This window comes from Salmo salar, chromosome ssa10 (assembly GCF_905237065.1).
Source record: "Salmo salar chromosome ssa10, Ssal_v3.1, whole genome shotgun sequence".
NCBI classification, from domain to species: domain Eukaryota; kingdom Metazoa; phylum Chordata; class Actinopteri; order Salmoniformes; family Salmonidae; genus Salmo; species Salmo salar.
The window spans coordinates 33,346,238-33,363,678 of record NC_059451.1 but is presented as its reverse complement, the minus strand read 5'-3'; the positions used below and the strand labels follow the sequence as shown (position 1 = coordinate 33,363,678).

At 42.4% G+C, this 17,441-nt stretch overlaps 1 protein-coding gene across 3 annotated transcripts in view; it reads right to left on the bottom strand.

Moving 5' to 3' along the window:
* Positions 1–14,591: 14,591 nt before the first annotated feature.
* The window catches only part of LOC106560270 (mast/stem cell growth factor receptor Kit), a 37,807-nt gene continuing 34,957 nt past the window's right edge, over positions 14,592–17,441 (bottom strand). For all 3 annotated transcript variants that reach the window (XM_045687673.1, XM_014122985.2, XM_014122986.2), the window contains exon 21: positions 14,592–17,213. In XM_045687673.1, coding sequence (XP_045543629.1) covers positions 17,010–17,213 — 204 coding nt within the window. In that variant the 3' untranslated portion in view covers positions 14,592–17,009. The remainder of the gene's footprint in view (positions 17,214–17,441) is intronic.

Here is a 17,441-nt window from a genome sequence, read left to right as displayed (position 1 = left end):
GTATGTAAACTTCCGACTTCAACTGTAAGTTAATGACTAAATATGTGCTTAACATGTAAAATAATAAGTTGCATAATGAACAGGCACCCTTCATTTACAAAATGTTTAATGATGTGGGCAATAATAGTGTTTCACATGATTTTTAAATGACTACGCCATTTCCTGTCCCCCACATACAATTATCTGTAATGTCCCTCAGTCGGGCAGTGAATTTCAAACACAGATTCAACCACAAAGACCATGGAGGTTTCCAGATGCCTCGCAAAGAAGGGCACCTATTGATAGATGGGTAAAAAAAAGCAGACACTGCGTCCCTCTTAACTCAGTTGCTGGAGAGGAAGGAAACCACCCAGGGATTTCAGCATGAGGCCGATGGTGACTTTAAAACGGTTACAGAGTTTAATGACTGTGATGAGAGAAAGCTGAGGATGGATCAACAATATTGTAATTAATCCACAACACTAACCTAAATGACAGAGTGAAAATACATGCATCCTGTTTGCAATAAGGCACTAAAGTACAGTAATACTGCAAAAAATGTGGCAAAGAATAACTTTATGACTTGAATACAAAGCGTTATGTTTGGGGCAAATCCAACACAACACATCACTGAGTACCACTCTTCATATTTTCAAGCATGGTGGTGGCTGCATCATGTTATTGGTATGCTTGTCATTGGCAAGGACTAGAGAGTTATTAATAATACAAAGAAACAGAATAGAGCTAAGCACAGGCAAAATCCTAGAGGAAAACCTGTTTCAGTCAGATTTCCAATAGACACTGGGAGACAAATTCGCCTTTCAGCAGAATAATAACCTAAAACATACAGTAAGGCCAAATATACACTGGAGTTGCTTACTAAGACGACATCGAATGTTCCTTAGTGGCCTAGTTACAGTTTTGACTTAAATCGGCTTGAAAATCTATGGTAAGAAAATAAAATGGCTGTCTAGCGATGATCAACAATCAACTTGACAGAGTTTGAATCATTTTTTTTTAAAGAATAATGTGCAAATATTGTACAATCCAGGTGTGCAAAGCTCTTAAAGACTTACCCAGAAAGACTCATAGCTGTAATCATTGCCAAATGTGATTCTAACATGTATTGACTCAGGGGGTTGAATACTTATGTAATGAAAGTATATTAGTGTTTGATTTTTCAATAATCCTTTAAAATTTTACAATTAATCGTCCACTTTGACATTACAGAGTATTTTGTGTAAATCGTTGACAAAAAATGACAATTAAATCAATTTTAATCCCACCTTCTAACACAAGAAAACATGAAAAAAGTCAAGGGTTGTGAATACTTTCTGAAGGCACTGTAGATATGATAATTGGAATACTATTAGCTAGGTCTACAAGACTCCCCAAACATATCCCTGAGTGATCCCAAGACAGCCTAGAGCTCAAACATGACATGTAAAAACACTGAGCAGCAGATGCCAGGAGCAGTGACGTTGAGTATAGTAATAGTGACAGCTAAATCACTTGTCTATTTCCTCATCCAAACATCAGTTCTACCAACCAGACCATTAGTATGCTTTACTGACTTTAGGTCTGAGTTCAGACGAGGTCGTAAATACCACTTTAACTATGTTGACACCCCCAACATCAACCTGCTTGTAGTACTAAACAAGTGGATGTAATTAAAAAGGTAATATGTCCTTGGGGTAAGAGCGAGACAGGCAAGACTGGGGAGGAGTTAGGAGGAGCAATAGAGCATGATTTAGGTCTGTGCAGTCAGTAGGAATGTGGGTAAGAGAGCTGTCTTTTATGTTTTTATGCTGCAGTAACCTCTCATGGTTTCATCTGTCCTCGTTATTGTCTCCACCCCCTCCAAGTATCTCTTGTTTTCCCTTGTGTATTTATCCCTGTGTTTCCTGTCTCTCTATGCCAGTTTGTCTTGTATGTTTATCAAGTCAACAAGCGTGTTTTTTCCCGTACTCCTTTTTCAATTCTCCTTTTGCTAGTCCTCCCGGTTCTGACCCTTGCCTGTTTTCTGGACTCCATGCCCGCCTGCCTGACCATTCTGCCTGGACTGACCCCTTCGGTACCCCCTGAACTGGTTTTGACCTTTTGCCTGTCCACGACCATTCTCTTGCCTAGTCCCTTTGGATTTATTAAACATCATAAACTCAAACCATCTCCCTCCTGTGTCTGCATCTGGGTCTCGCCTTGTGTCATGATACTGGATGTGTCTGAACCTTCCTACCGAAACAACAGCACTTTCCTGAGTGAGACCTAAAATGACAGGGGGCTGACAGGTCATTACTGCTCACAGACATCTGGCTTATTTCACTTCACTGACAGAAATCTAACAGTGAACTGATTCCATCGGTGGCGTAGAAGATCTGCGTTGTAGCACGATTGAAATTTAAAGGCAATTTTTGCACGTTCGCTGAGTCTGCATTCACAGTAAACGCTGCATACAGTATGTTGGCTCAATTGGATATTACCTTTAAATTCAACCACGCTACAACACAGATCTTCTACGCTATGGATTGAATCAAGTAACTAATTCTACTGACACCTAAATGACAGTAGGTCTGATTCTATTTCAGTCCCTAGACACTACTCCATATGTGTTCACTGATCTGAAAGGAGGAGGATTTATTTATTTTTTTACCTTTATTTAACTAGGCAAGTCAGTTAAGAACAAATTCTTATTTTCAATGATGGCCTAGGAACAGTGGGTTAACTGCCTTGTTCAGGGGCAGAATGACAGATTTGTACTTTGTCAGCTCGGGGATTCAAACTTGCAACCTTTCAGTTACTAGTCCAACGCTCTAACCACTAGGCTACGCTGCCGCCCAGGATGGGGTAATCAGTATTGTTATGGTCTTTGCGTAGCCCTTCCTTAGTGGAGCTAATATTATATTGCTTTCACCTATCCAGCCCTTATCAGATCTGTGAGCATTGAAGGGTTAGGGTCAAGGAGCTAGGGGAAGGGTATAGCGACTCAAATAGAACTGGGCCTGATGTGATGTTATATCGCTTACTAATCAATCACAATGTTCTCTGAGTTGAAAGGGAACATGTTCCCTCCACAAATGAATGTGTCCTCAGTTTCAGGTTCAAGTCAAGCTGATCCATAATGTCTCTTGACTGACTCAACCTCCAACCTACTATTCTACGCATCCTGGGCTTTGGGTTACACTTATGTGTGACTGTCCCTGCTGGCCAGCCAGGACGAGACCCCAGGTTTTCCTTCAACCCCTGACAAACCAGTCAGGCATGCTCCCTGGGTCCATCTCACTGTATCTACTGTCATTAGTACCATATGTGGAGGGTCAGAGGGCCCATCAGGAAGAGATTGTTTGAATTCCACAGCTCAGTGCACTCATTATTGGATCCATTGTACTGTGAAAACACACGTTAGTGACACCCCTTCACTACTTAGCCATAGGATTTACAGTTGTAATGTGTGTGATGGAAAGTAGAATATACAAGATAATACAGAGGTCATACAAATATGAAAGGTTATCCAGCATTATCAGGTACTGTAATCCTATATAGAAATGAAGTATAAAAAATGCATTTATTTCTTGATTTCTCACCGCGTAAAGTTCACCACACCAAAATTCACTGGAAACTTCCTACCTTGTCCTTTGTGACCCTCATGCCTGCCGTTGAATCATTAATAAGTGGACAGGTGATATACCCACACCTAATGGAATGTTCCATGGCGAAGCCTTCCACTAAGACTTAAGCCAAACCTGAGAACGACACCTTGGGAAAAAATGTTGTAGGACTTGCAAGAGAAGACCTGTTATCCCATATCTTAGTAGTGCCCACACTAAACACAATCCCTTGCTAGAGCCAAGTCTACTGATCTAGCCTTCAGCAGGGGACCCTCATTCTGCTGTATAAGCAAGAAAACAAGAACAAAGCCAGCTTACCCTGCACTCTGTAGTTCCTAGGAATTTAAAGGGAGAAACAGGACGCGTTGACCAACATCTCTGTTCAATGGTAGTGAAAACTGCAGTCAGCTGCTCTCAGCAGCTCACCTGGTCCTAAGATGCCCATTGGAGAATTCGGTACAGAAGGTTGAAAACACACATGACAAAATGCTATCAGTAGCACACAACGTCTCTGTCATACATTCTCTATACCACCATGTTAGGAAGAGAAGGTAATGTGATGAAGAGAACAGGGTACAAGTGCTTCCCCTGTGCCCATGCAGTGCCATTTATTTACAGTATAACTGAGATGAACAAGCCAGCACTTTATACAGGCCATGCCAAATAACAAATAAGTTCAAGATTGATGATACACTAAACATGAAAAGTGACCAGCTGCTTCCAAATATGATATATCTGTTTGATATAGAGGCTCCTGCTGACGCTCTCAGCAAAACAGACGTTTTGCTCCATATGTCTATATTAATGTTGGCCAGCTGACTGAATAATGCTAGTGTGACAACTGAGAAACAACATAGGCATCAATATATCAAGGTTGTTTGATGGTAATTTAATGAATCTCACGGGACATTATACATACAGTATGTGAAATAAATAGTACAGAACATGTTTTCCTGAGGGAATGGTGGGCTCAGTTACACACCAATACTAACATAATGTACAGAATAAGGCAGTAGCAAAGTGTGCCACACCTTTTTTAAGAAACATGGATAAACGTTTGGCAAATGGATGTGAAACTCAGCAACACAAGGATCCCTTGTGTGAATTCTGCCTGTCAACACAATCTCTCTCAACACATACCACACTTTAATCTAATCTCAAATGCTTGGTTCAGGTCCATGAAAATGAACCGACTGTTGAGGAAAGCCAGCCAGGTTCCCATGGGGCCCAGATCTAGTTTGGCGGAACACCCAGCTGTCAAGCCTGGGATGAGAGGTCAAAGGTCAGATGGCAACGTTATATTAACCTTGTCACAATGAATTGACGACATCTCTTATCATCACTGCTTCCAGGGGTTAACTAAAACATACCAGTCCTCCCAGGTCATGTCACGCCCTGACCTGAGAGAGACATTTTATTTCTCTATTTTGTTAGGTCAGGGTGTGGGATGGGCATTCTATGTGTTGTATTTCTTTGTTTTTGCTGAGTATGGTTTCCAATCAGAGGCAGCTGTCTATCGTTGTCTCTGATTGGGAATCATACTTAGGAAGCCCTTTTTCCCTCCTTCAGTGTAGGATCTTGTTTTTGTACAGCTCAATAAGCCTGCAGAACGTGACGGTCGTGTTCTGTTGTTTATGATTTTGTTTTAGTGTTCTGAGTTAAATAAAAGAGTAATATGAACACTTACCACGCTGCACCTTGGTCTCCTTTCGACGACGATCGTCACAGAAGATCCCACCACAATATGACCAAGCAGCGTGGTATGGACCAGTGGACTTTTGAGGAGATTAGGAGGAGTATATCCTGGACTTTGGAAGGAATAGTGGCAGGAGACAAGAGCCTGCCAGGGAAGCAGGCGGAAGCAGCGAAGGAGGGACAGCTACGAAGTCGGGAAGGAAGGCCACAGAAACCCCAATCTTTTTTGGGGGGGGGGCACATGGAGCAGTCGGCGGAGCCGAGGAGGGAACCAGAGCAAATCCTGGAGAAGAGAGATATGGAAGAGTAAATGAGTTGGTGGAGGATGCACGGATTTTTCCCAAAGGAACGTGTTATCAGTTTGGTGCCACCTGAGTCAGCTCCCCGTACTCGCCCTGAGGTGCATGTTACCAGTCTGGCGCCACCTGTAACTGCTCCACGCACCCGGCCTCCAGTGAGTCTTTCCAGTCCGGTGTGTCCTGTTCCTGCTCTCCGCACTCGCCCTGAGGTGCGTGTTACCAGTCTGGCGCCACCTGTGCCAGCCCCATGCATCAGGCTTCCGGCGACAGTTCCCAGTCCAGAGCTTCCGGCGACGTCCCCCAGTCCAGAGCTTCCGGCGACGTCCCCCAGTCCGGAGCCTCCAGTGACGTTCCCCAGTCTGGTGAGACCCGTTCCGGCTCCATGTAAGAAGCCTCCAGTGATGATCCATGGTCCGATGCCTCCAGTGATGATCCATGGCAAGAAGCCTCCAGTGATGATCCATGGCCTGGAGCCCGTAGTGATGATCCATGGCACAAAGCCTGTAGTGATGATCCATGGCACAAAGCCTCCAGTGATAATCCATGGCCCGGAGCCTGTAGGGATGATCCATGGCCCGGAGCCTGTAGGGATGATCCATGGCACGAAGCCTCCAGTGATAATCCATGGCCCGGAGCCTTCCGTGGTGATCCATGGCGCGGAGCCTTCAGTGATGATACATGGCATGGAGCCTGCAGCGACGGCCTACAGCCGGAACCTCCTGAGACGGTCCCCAGTCCGGAAACTCCAGCTATGGTTCCCAGTCCGGAACCCCCAGCGGCGGCCTGCAGTACAGAGCCTCCGGCGATGATCCACGGTCCGCTGGCACAAAAGCGGAGGGATCAGTGGGCGGAGCGGGGGCTACGCTCCGAACCGGAGCAGCCACCATGGGTAGATGCCCTCCCCTATAGGTTCAGGTTTGCTGCCGGGAGTCCGCACCTTTGGGAGGGGGGGGGGGTACTGTCACGCCCTGAGGGTGGGCATTTTATGTGTTGTATGGGGTGGGCATTTTATGTGTTGTATTTCTTTGTTTTGGCTGAGTATGGTTTCCAATCAGAGGCAGCTGTCTTTCATTGTCTCTGATTGGGAATCATACTTAGGAAGCCCTTTTTCACTCCTTCAGTGTGGGATCTTGTTTTTGTACAGCTCAGTAAGCCTGCAGAACGTGACGTTCGTTTTCTGTTTTATTATTTTGTTTTAGTGTTCTGAGTTAAATAAAAGAGTAATATGAACACTTACCACGCTGCACCTTGGTCTCCTCCTTTCGACAACGATCGTCACAGGTCATCCATCTCACTCTGGACTTCTAATCATACACCTGGAAACAACATGAGGGTTATTCATGATGACTGAAAATAGTATGATTATGACTATTTCATATTTTACTTAGTAGCAATGTCTTAAATAACATACAAAACACAATAATTTGATCTTTATAGTGCAACTTTCAACCGTTAGGTCTTGATGACATGCTTATGAGCGAACATTTAAATCTAAAGCACAGAGAGAAAACGTGATGAAGAGAGGCATTGCAATTTCACCACAGTCTCAGTGTATTCCCCATTTATTTCTTTATCTTTACTGATGTACTGTTGTTCTTGGTCCTCCCAGATTGGGACTGTGTGTACCCTGTGCACTCCCTATGTCTATGTGTGTACACACAGGGGGCTGAGGGAAGGAGGGAGCTGTCTGGATTACCACAGGAGGAAGTGCAGTGTACCTTAGATAAATTAACCCTACTCCCCCGCCCCCTGTTCCTTGGTGCCCCCCTCACCCTTCTCTCTCCTGTACCCCCGCTGCGGTGTCCATATCTTCGAGCTTCTGGATGGCAGGCTGTGGTGTCACCCCCAGGTCACACCAAGCTGACTGCCCGTCCCCAAACAGTCTCCACACACACAGGGGCACATGCTTCCTGAGCAGCTGGGTGAAAGAGGGAAATGGTGGTGAGCCACAAACACACCCATATGTGACATTTACCACCTTCTACACTACTCACAGTTAAACTGATAAAACTCAAGAATGATCAACCAAAAAATAATAAGATATACATTAGAGAATCAACATGTACATTGCAGAAAATTCTCCTTACTTGTTGTCACCTGTAAATTTAAGTGGAGACATGATGTACCTGGCCCAGGCTATGGAAAACAGGAAAAGAGTAGGTCCCTATCACAGGCAACTATAGCTAGTCTCTATAGAGACTCACCTGTTTAACTATGGGAGTTAAAGATAATGATCTACTGTGATGTCCAATCTGTCATTGTTTTCTAGAATATTCTGGGACCCCGAGGGGCAAAATACTAACTAGAGAATGCTAGAGAATGCTGTGCTTTCATACAATCATACAGAGACAGTTGTCATTCCACGACAGTAGTGACTTTTGCATCCCTTTGATATTTTAAGTAGAAATTGTGCATCAATATTTCTGAAGTGCCCTTTAATATGGACGACAATTATAATTTAATAAATCTGAATAAAGACTTGCTAATGTGTAAAAATTCAGCATCCCACTTCATCCCACAGCCCAACATTTCTCCAAGTTGTCGCCATCATCTACACACAATACCACATAATGGCAAAGTGAAAACATGTTTTTAGACATTTTAGCAAATGTATTGAAAATTAAGTACAGAAATATCTAATTTACACGTGTATTCACACCACTGAGTCAACACATGTTAGAATAAAGTTTGGCAGTAATTACAGCTGTGAGTCTTTCTGGGTAAGTCTCTAAGAGCTTAGCACACCTGGATTGTATGGTACAATATTTGTAATCAAATCAAATTGTATTTGTCACATGAACCGAATACAACAGGTGTAGACCTTACAGTGAAATGCTTACTTACAAGCCCTTAACCAACAATGCAGGTTTTAAGAAAAATAAGAGTTAGGAAAATATTTAAGAAATAAACTAAAGAAAAAATTTATAAAATAGCAACAATAAAATAATAATAACGAGGCTATATACAGGGGGTACCGGTACCGAATCAATGTGATGTGGTACAGGATAGTCAAGGTAATTGAGGTAATATGTACATGTAAGTAGGGGTAAAGTGACTATGTATAGATAATAAACAGTACCAGCAGCGGGGGAAAAAGTGTGTGTGTGTGTGGGGGGGGGGGGGCAATGCAATTAGTCCGAGTAGCCATTTGATTAGATGTTCAGCAGTCTTATGGCTTGGGGGTAGAAGCTGTTAAGAAGCCTTTTGGACCTAGACTTGACTCTTCGGTACCGCTTGCTGTGAGGTAGCAGAGAGAATAGTCTATGACTAGGGTGGCTGGAGTCTACGACAATTTTTAGGGCCTTCCTCTGACACCGCCTGGTATAGAGGTCCTGGATGGCAGGAAGCTTGGCCCCAGTGATGTACTGGGCCGTACGCACTATCCTCTGTAGAGCCTTGCGGTCAGAGGCCGAGCAGTTGCCATACCAGGCAGTGATGTAACCAGTCAGGATGCTCTTGATGGTGCAGCTGTAGAACTTTTTGAGAATCTGATGACTCATGCCAAATCTTTTCAGTCTCCTGAGGGGGAATAGGCATTATAGTGCCCTCTTCACAACTGTCTTGGTGTGTTAGGACGATGTTAGTTTGTTTGTGACGTGGACACGTTTGTTTGTGACGTTTGTTTGTGACGTGGACCACACTGCCAGGTCTCTGACCTCCTCCCTATAGACTGTCTCATCATTGTCAGTGATCAGGCCTACCACCGTTGTGTCGTCAGCAAACTTAATGATTGTGTTAGAGTTATGCTTGGCCACACAGTCATGGGTGAACAGGGAGTACAGGAGGGTCTAAGCACGCTCCCTCGAGGGGCCCCTGTGTTGAATATGAGTGTGGCAGATATATTGTAACCTACCCTTACCACCTGGTGGAGGCCCGTCAGGAAGTCCATGATCCAGTTGCAGAGGGAGGTGTTTAGTCTCAGGGTCTTTAATTAACTTAGTTATGAGCTCTGAGGGCACAATAGTTTTGAACTCTGAGCTGTAGTCAATGAATAGCATTCTCACGTAGGTGTTCCTTTTTTCCAGGTGGGAAAGGGCAGTGTGGAGTGCAATAGAGATGACATCATCTGTGGATATGTTGGGGCAGTATGCAAATTGGAGTGGGTCTAGGGTTTCTGGGATGATGGTGTTGATGTGAGCCATGACTAGCCTTTCAAAGTTCTTCATGGCTACAGATGTGAGTGTTATGGGTTGGTAGTCATTTAGGCAGGTTACCTTGATGTTCTTGGGCACAGGGACTATGGTGGTCTGTTTGAAACATGTAGGTATTACAGACTCAGTCAGGGACAGGTTAAAAATGTCAGGGAAGACACTTGCCAGTTGGTCAGCGCATGCTCGGAGTACACGTCCTGATAATCTGTCTGGCCCTGTGACCTTGTGAATGTTGACCTGTTTAAAGGTCTTTCACACATCGGCTACAGTCGTCCGGGACAGCTGTTGCTCTCATGCATGCTTCAGTGTTGCTTGCCTCGAAGTGCACATAGAAGTCATTTAGCTCGTCTGGTAGGCTTGTGTCGCTAAGCAGCTCGCGGCTGGTCTTCCCTTTGTAGTCCAAAATAGTTTGCAAGCCCTGCCACATCCCATGAGCATCGGAACTGGTGTATTAGGATTCAATCTTAGTCCTGTATTGGCGCGTTGCCTGTTTAATGGGTCTTTGCAGAGCATAGTGGGATTTCTTGTAAGCATCATTTTAATCTTCAAGCTTCGTCAAGTTTGTTGTTGATCATTGCTAGACAGCCATTTTCAAGTCTTGCCAAGCTGATTTAAGTTAAATTGGCCACCCAGGAACATTCACTGTCTTCTTGGTAAGCAACGTGTGTATTTGGTCTTTTATATTTGGTGTTTTAGGTTATTGTCCTGCTGAAAGGTGAATTTGTCACCCAGTAGATTCAGGCAGTAACACATCAAAATGTGGAAAAATTCAAAGGGTTTGAATACTTTCTTAACTTCTATGGGCTAGGTGGGACGGTAGCGTCCCACCTGCGGGACACAGCCAGTGAAATATCAGGGCGGCAAATTGAAAAACAACAAAATGTCATAATTCAACTTTCTCAAACATACGACTATTTTACACCATTTTAAAGATACACGTCTCCTTGATGTAACCACATTGTCCGATTTCAAAAAGGCTTTACAACGAAAGCAAAACATTAGATTATGTTAGGAGAGTACATAGACAAAAATAATCACACAGCCATTTTCCAAGCAAGGACATGTGTCAATAAAACCCAAAACACAGCGAAATGAAGCACTAACCTTTGACGATCTTCATCAGATGACACTCCTAGGACATTATGTTACACAATACATGTATGTTTTGTTCGATAAAGTTCATATTTATATCCAAAAACAGCATTTTACATTGGCGCGTGACGTTCAGAAAATATTTTGCCTCCAATACTGCCGGTGAATCAGCACAACAATTTACAAAAATACTCATCATAAACGTTGATAAAATATTAAACTGTTATTCAAAGAATTATAGATGAACATCTCCTTTATGCAACCGCTGTGACAGATTTCAAAAAAGCTTCACGGGGAAAGCACACTTTGCAATAATCTGAGTACTGCGCTCAGAAAAATACACCAGGGAATACAGATACCCGCCATTTTGGAGTCATCTAAAATCATAAATAGCATTAGAAATATTCACTTACCTTTGATGATCTTCATCAGAAGGCACTTCCAGGAATCCCAGGTCCACAATAAATGTTGTTTTGTTCGATAAAGTCCATCATTTATGTCCAAATAACTCCTTGTTGTTTGCGCGTTCAGTAAGCTACTCCAAATGTAGGAAGCGCGTCGAAAATTTCACGACAAAAAGTTATATTTACGTTCGTTGAAACATGTCAAACGTTGTAAAACATCAATCTTTAGGGCATTTTTAACGTAAAACGTCAGTAATATTCCAACCGGACGATTCCAATGTCTTGAAAAACGTTATGGAACACAGCTACCTCCTCACGTGAACGCGCGTAATTGTGGCCTGTCATTCTCTCGGTCATCAGACTCCAGGAGGTCTTGTTCACTCTCTGTTGACTGCAAAAGCCTGAAACACGTTCTAAAGACTGTTGACATCTAGTGGAAGCCTTAGGAAGTGCAAATTGAACCCTAAGTCACTGTATACTGAATAGGCCCAGTCTTGAAAAACTCCACTTCCTGGTTGGATTTTTTCTCAGGTTTTTGCCTGCCATATGAGTTCTGTTATACTCACAGACACCATTCAAACAGTTTTAGAAACTTCAGAGTGTTTTCTATCCAAATCTACTAATAATATGCACATTCTAGTTTCTGAGCCAGAGTAGTAACCTGTTTAAATTGGGAACGTTTTTCATCCGGCCGTGAAAATACTGCCCCCTAGCCCAGACAGGTTTTAAGGCACTGTAAAAGTAGGTGAGCTGGTTCTACTCTTTTTTGCCATTTTCTGATGTTTTCTGGTGGAAAACTGAGCAGTGGTTCAAGCATAACATGTCAACCCTGTTACTCATAGATAGACAGACTAGGAATATTTGAACAAAATCATATTTTTTGGGAAGCTTGTATTCCATTGCCACTCCCTGTTGCAATCAACAAGCCTTCTTTCCCCTGTCACAAGGGGACTGATTTTTTCATTCTTAATTTCACCTTTATTTAACAAGGTAGGCTAGTTGAGAACAAGTTCTCATTTGCAACTGCGACCTGGCCAATATAAAGCAAAGCAGTTTGACACATACAACAACACAGAGTTACACATGGAATAAACAAACATTCAATCAATAATACAGTAGAAAAAGTCTATATACAGCATGTGTGTCACGTCCTGACCAGTAAAAGAGGTTATTTGTCATTGTAGTTTGGTCAGGGCGTGGCAGGGGGTGTTTGTTTTGTGTGTTTAGTTGTGTTTTTGGTTTTGGTTCTATGTTTTCTATTTCTATGTTTAAATCTAGTTTTCTATTTCTATGTTGGGTTTTTGGTAGGACCTCCAATTAGAGACAGCTGGTTGTCGTTGCCTCTAATTGGAGGCCATATTTAGTTGTGTTTGTTTCACTTGTGTTTTGTGGGTGGTTATTTTCTGTATAGTCTGGGAGCCTTATGGAACTGTTATCGTCGTTTGTTGATTTTGTTTAAGTGTTTTCTTTAAATACATTAAGAAGATGAGCACTTTACCCGCTGCGCCTTGGTCCAATCCTTACGACGCCCATGACAATGTGCAAATGAGGTAGGATAAGGGAGGTAATTTAAGATGAATTAGTCAACCTTGCTACTTAATTTGGCTGCACCACAGGTTCAGCAACAGCAGCTATCAAACTGGCAGACCTGCACTGGAGCTTTCATTAAAGGAGCATAACACTAAAATATATACAATATAAATTAAAGCCCCATACTTAAAGCAAAATCTGCAGACAAAACACAACCTTCAGGGGATTGTTTTAAAGAAGTACACACAAATACACACATGCACGCACGATCGGACACTTGCACGCATGCAAACACACGTAAACACGCACACACACACACACCATATCATGTATAATAATGACATATTGCGTCGTGTTGGCACTTGGCCCTTGTAACTAGATCCTCCCAGAAAAAAAGCAATGGAACTTCCACGATACAATTGGGTGTTTGTTTTTCCATCTTGGACAGAAGTATAATTTACCAGAGGCTATTAGAAAACAAATGAGACTATTGTGCTGGAATGAGGACCTGGACAGAATTCAAACTTTACTGAGAGACAGAGGGTGAGAGGGGAGAGGGATAGAGAAAGAAAAAAAGGGTGAAATACACTGTGTCTAATTGGACTGTATTGTGAGAGTAATAACATATGAAAATCTCAACTAGGCCATATACAGATGTAAGATCTTCATTTGATCACCCTGTTGTTGCAGGACATGTCATATTAGACCAAACAGTACAATAGCACAAGTGTAAGTAGCTTTTGCTGTAAAAGTCCAGTCTCAGCCTCGCAATGATCTTCAAATAATGTGATGAAATATTACAGAAAAGATTCTTCTCCCTCTCTCAGCTGCTCTTTACTATACGCGACCACTCTATCTCACAAACGTATTCAATCAACCATTCTGCTTCAATGGTGGGATTTCCTGTCCCTCTTATCAGATACTGTAGATGCTAGAACAATGGGCTCAGCCCACACAGTGACACGCACAAGGGCCCTCCGTCTGTCTGTCCACCGGCCTGGCCTGCTGGACAAGCCCTAGCGGCGTTCCCCTACAGCCAGATGTCCCAAGCTGGACCCAAGCCAAAGACCCTGACAATTCTGGAGCAGGAAACATGATTTTATAAACAGATACGGTCAGTGACTGTAGACTAGTATGACTGTACACTACCATGGGGAGGAGAGTGACAGTGACCTGAGGCATCACCTGCTCAGAGGCTTGACACAGATGGCTGACAAATTGACACTCAGATCTATGTCAATCTAAATAAAATGACTCCACTTGTCACGTCCTGACTAGTAAAGGGGTTATTTGTTATATTAGTTTGGTCAGGACGTGGCAGGGGGTATTTGTTTTATGTGGTTCGGGGTTTAATGGGATATGTATTTATGTAAAAGGTGTGTTTGATTTATGTGTTCCGGGGTTTTTGGGTAATGTTCTTGTTTTGTATTTCTATGTTTTTCTATGTTGTGTGTTTCTTTGTTGGCCTGGTATGGCTCTCAATCAGGAACAGCTGTACATCGTTGTTGCTGATTGAGAGTCATACTTAAGTAGCCCTGTTTTCACCTGTCCCTTTGTGGGAAGTTGTTGTTGCACTGCTGTGTGTTAGCCTGCAATACTGTTCGTTCAGTCGTTTTTCTTGTTTTGTTTATTTTAGTGTTCAATAAAAGTTAAGTTGAGCATTCAACCCACTGCGCCTTGGTCCATTACGTACGACGACCGTTACACCACTACATTATCAAACTGGATCAAATGAGAAGACAGGAATGTCTTAAAAATGTACTAAACTGCACACATATGAAAATAATAACATAGAAAAAGTCACATATTACTAATACAAATCATGATTAACAAAACTATTGTTTAAGGGTTTCTTTTATTTATATTACAGTAACACAAGACATAGCAATACTTTGCAAATGTGCACAACAAACAACTTTGTCTCTTGTAAAATAAATATACAACAAATATACAAAATAAACTTATCTTTGAATAGGGGGAAAATACAAATTTCCTAAAAGTTTGAAAACAAGCATCATATTATATCAACTTTTCCAGCGTAACCTTGTTAGGGATAATCAGACAATATTTTGGTTGTGCTATCTTTAACAGTGTGACGAATGACACAGATAAACATGTAACTACTATGTTATTAGTGTGTAATTACCTATTTTGAGGTCTCCAATTCAGTGTGACAGAAGGGGGAATGGGGAATGAGCATTGCATTGATGTGAGTCATTGCCCTACAGCTCTACTCATCCTTGCTTGTAATTAGCCAAATTAGAACAATATTTGCTATTGCCAAGAAAGTATGAAGCTTTCCTGTTTGGGGCTGAAAACAAACTTTATTTTCAAGGCAAAGCTGTACAAAAGCATTTGACAATAAAGAACAAATGTTTTGGCTTGCTTGTAGAAGACAGCATGCGATGGTTAGCCAAGGGAAAATGACACTACACAAGGAATCTACAGCAATGTCCAAACAAAGACATCTACAGTTGTCACAAGAAAACAGAAAAACAAGCAGTTTACCTCCAAAGAAGAAGATGTACAGTATATATTTAATGGATGTATCTCTGTGTATCTATTTGTGGTAGGAAATGTTTTATATTACAGAATATCAGAGGTGTGCATTAAATATACCATATCAATAGAAAATAAAACATTAAGACAGCATCCACATTACTTTACATTGTATTCACACACATATTTACAAAGAGCCAGCTTTGGGAAGGAGACAGGGTTGAAAAGTGAGATGGGTAAATGTCATACATTTCATACTGTGGCACCTACACACACAGACACACGGACGCACACACTTCAGTCTGTGCATTTCCAGGTGCTCTTCACAACAATATCTCAGTGTGGGAAGAGGGAAGTCCTAGTGATGGGAGTCTGAAGTGATACAGAGCTCTGGCTGAGAGATGGTGGAAGTGACACTTCCGTCAGAGGAAGCAGCTGGACATAAAGAGCTGAGGGAAGGCTGAGAAATCAGCTACTGATGACTGGGATGAGTGCACTGAGGGTACTGCCCACAGGACTGTAGGGAGCTCTAAGACATGTCACAACCTTGTTTGATTAGACAGCTCTAACATCTAACACCAAATTGGCTATTCATCTGAGCGGCATTCTTCCCATTGGCTTTTTCTCAGAACAGTTATTGGTTTGTTCTGCAAGCTCCACATTGGCATCATTGGCTTTTTGTCTCAAAACAGAACGCCTTCTTTAACAATCTGTAAGAGTAGAAAGCATCCACTGGCTAATCACCTTTTCCCTTATACAGTATGCTCATCCTAACCATGCACTGTTTCAACCTTCCCCATCTTTGGTGACAGTTTTTATACTAAAGAAACCCCATAGTGATATGGCAGTACCTGTCTGATGACAAATGTAAACAAGGGTCACATACTGTAAAAGACAGAAGAGGTGCCGACACAAGCAACATATTTACATATTTACAAGGATTCTCCAGCAAGCAACCTTTGCTGAATCTAAGCTAATACTACCGCTCACATCATACACGTATTACTAGTCATACACAAGGTCAATATATACACATATAAACAGTCATAGTACCATGCTTATCGGTTCATTAGATTGAGACGTTTTGAGACTTAACCTACTGAATATAATTTCAGCCATTGGCCCTAGAAATGTCTCTCCTTCACATAATCACCAAAACTGAACTTGTGGAATAATACTAACATTAACTTTTAAAAAGATGCAACAGAAAAAAGGTCAACTGAAAGCTTCATTACATGATGCCTACATCTGGAAAGATGATACATTTCAAGTACTTTCACCTCCAACGATAATTGTATTTCAACCATTATAAATGCTACATTATTTTGTTTTAGAAAAAAATTATATTTAAAACAAAACATAGTAATTCAGTTTAATACATTGACAACGGAAATGTGAAACAAACAAAAACATTGTATTAAACATATAAGATACAGTAACAGCAACATTGAGGAAAGTCCTCTGAAAATAGCACCACTATGGAGCTATAAACTATAGTGTCCATTTCAAACAGCACATCAAAATTGATATGCAGTAATGATCTCGGAATGGTACCCCCTAAGGCGGCCAGGAGCAGAGGATTCGAGAGGATCCTTCTTGAAACCTCGGTCTGAAGGGGGAGGCTAACAGCTAGGCATAAGTTTGGGAAGGGGTGGCTAATAGCTAGACACAGTATATGATTGGAATAGAGTGTGGTGGGATATTCTGTATGGCACTGAACAGGCACTTTATGGGGCAGCCATCGTGGGTGGGGCCTTACACCTGGTGGACCCTGAGCCCGGTGGCCATCTCCCCCAGAAAGATGTCATCGCTGGCGCTGGCCAATAGGGGCTGAGTGGAGGCGTTGCTGCTGCCCACAGAGTTGAGGCAAAGGATGTTGGCATTCTGCGTCCCCTGGTCCACGCTGGTAACCTGTTGCCCCATTGTAACCGGAAACCTGGAGCTGAAGTTCAGATAGATCTAGACAGAGAGAAGGAGAAACGGAGAGAAACAGAGAGAGAGTTCATACAATATACTATGTAGTGCTGGAGGGGTGGAGGGGTGTTTTTCAATTGCAGTTCTGCTTACTGAGTGAGAACATGCAGCGTGGTTAAATAAAGAAGGTGACTGTGTAGCACTCTGGTCTGAAGGTGTGAAAGGGAAGGCGTGAGAAGAGAAGACCTGCTCTGTGTTAGCTAAATCGCTGGC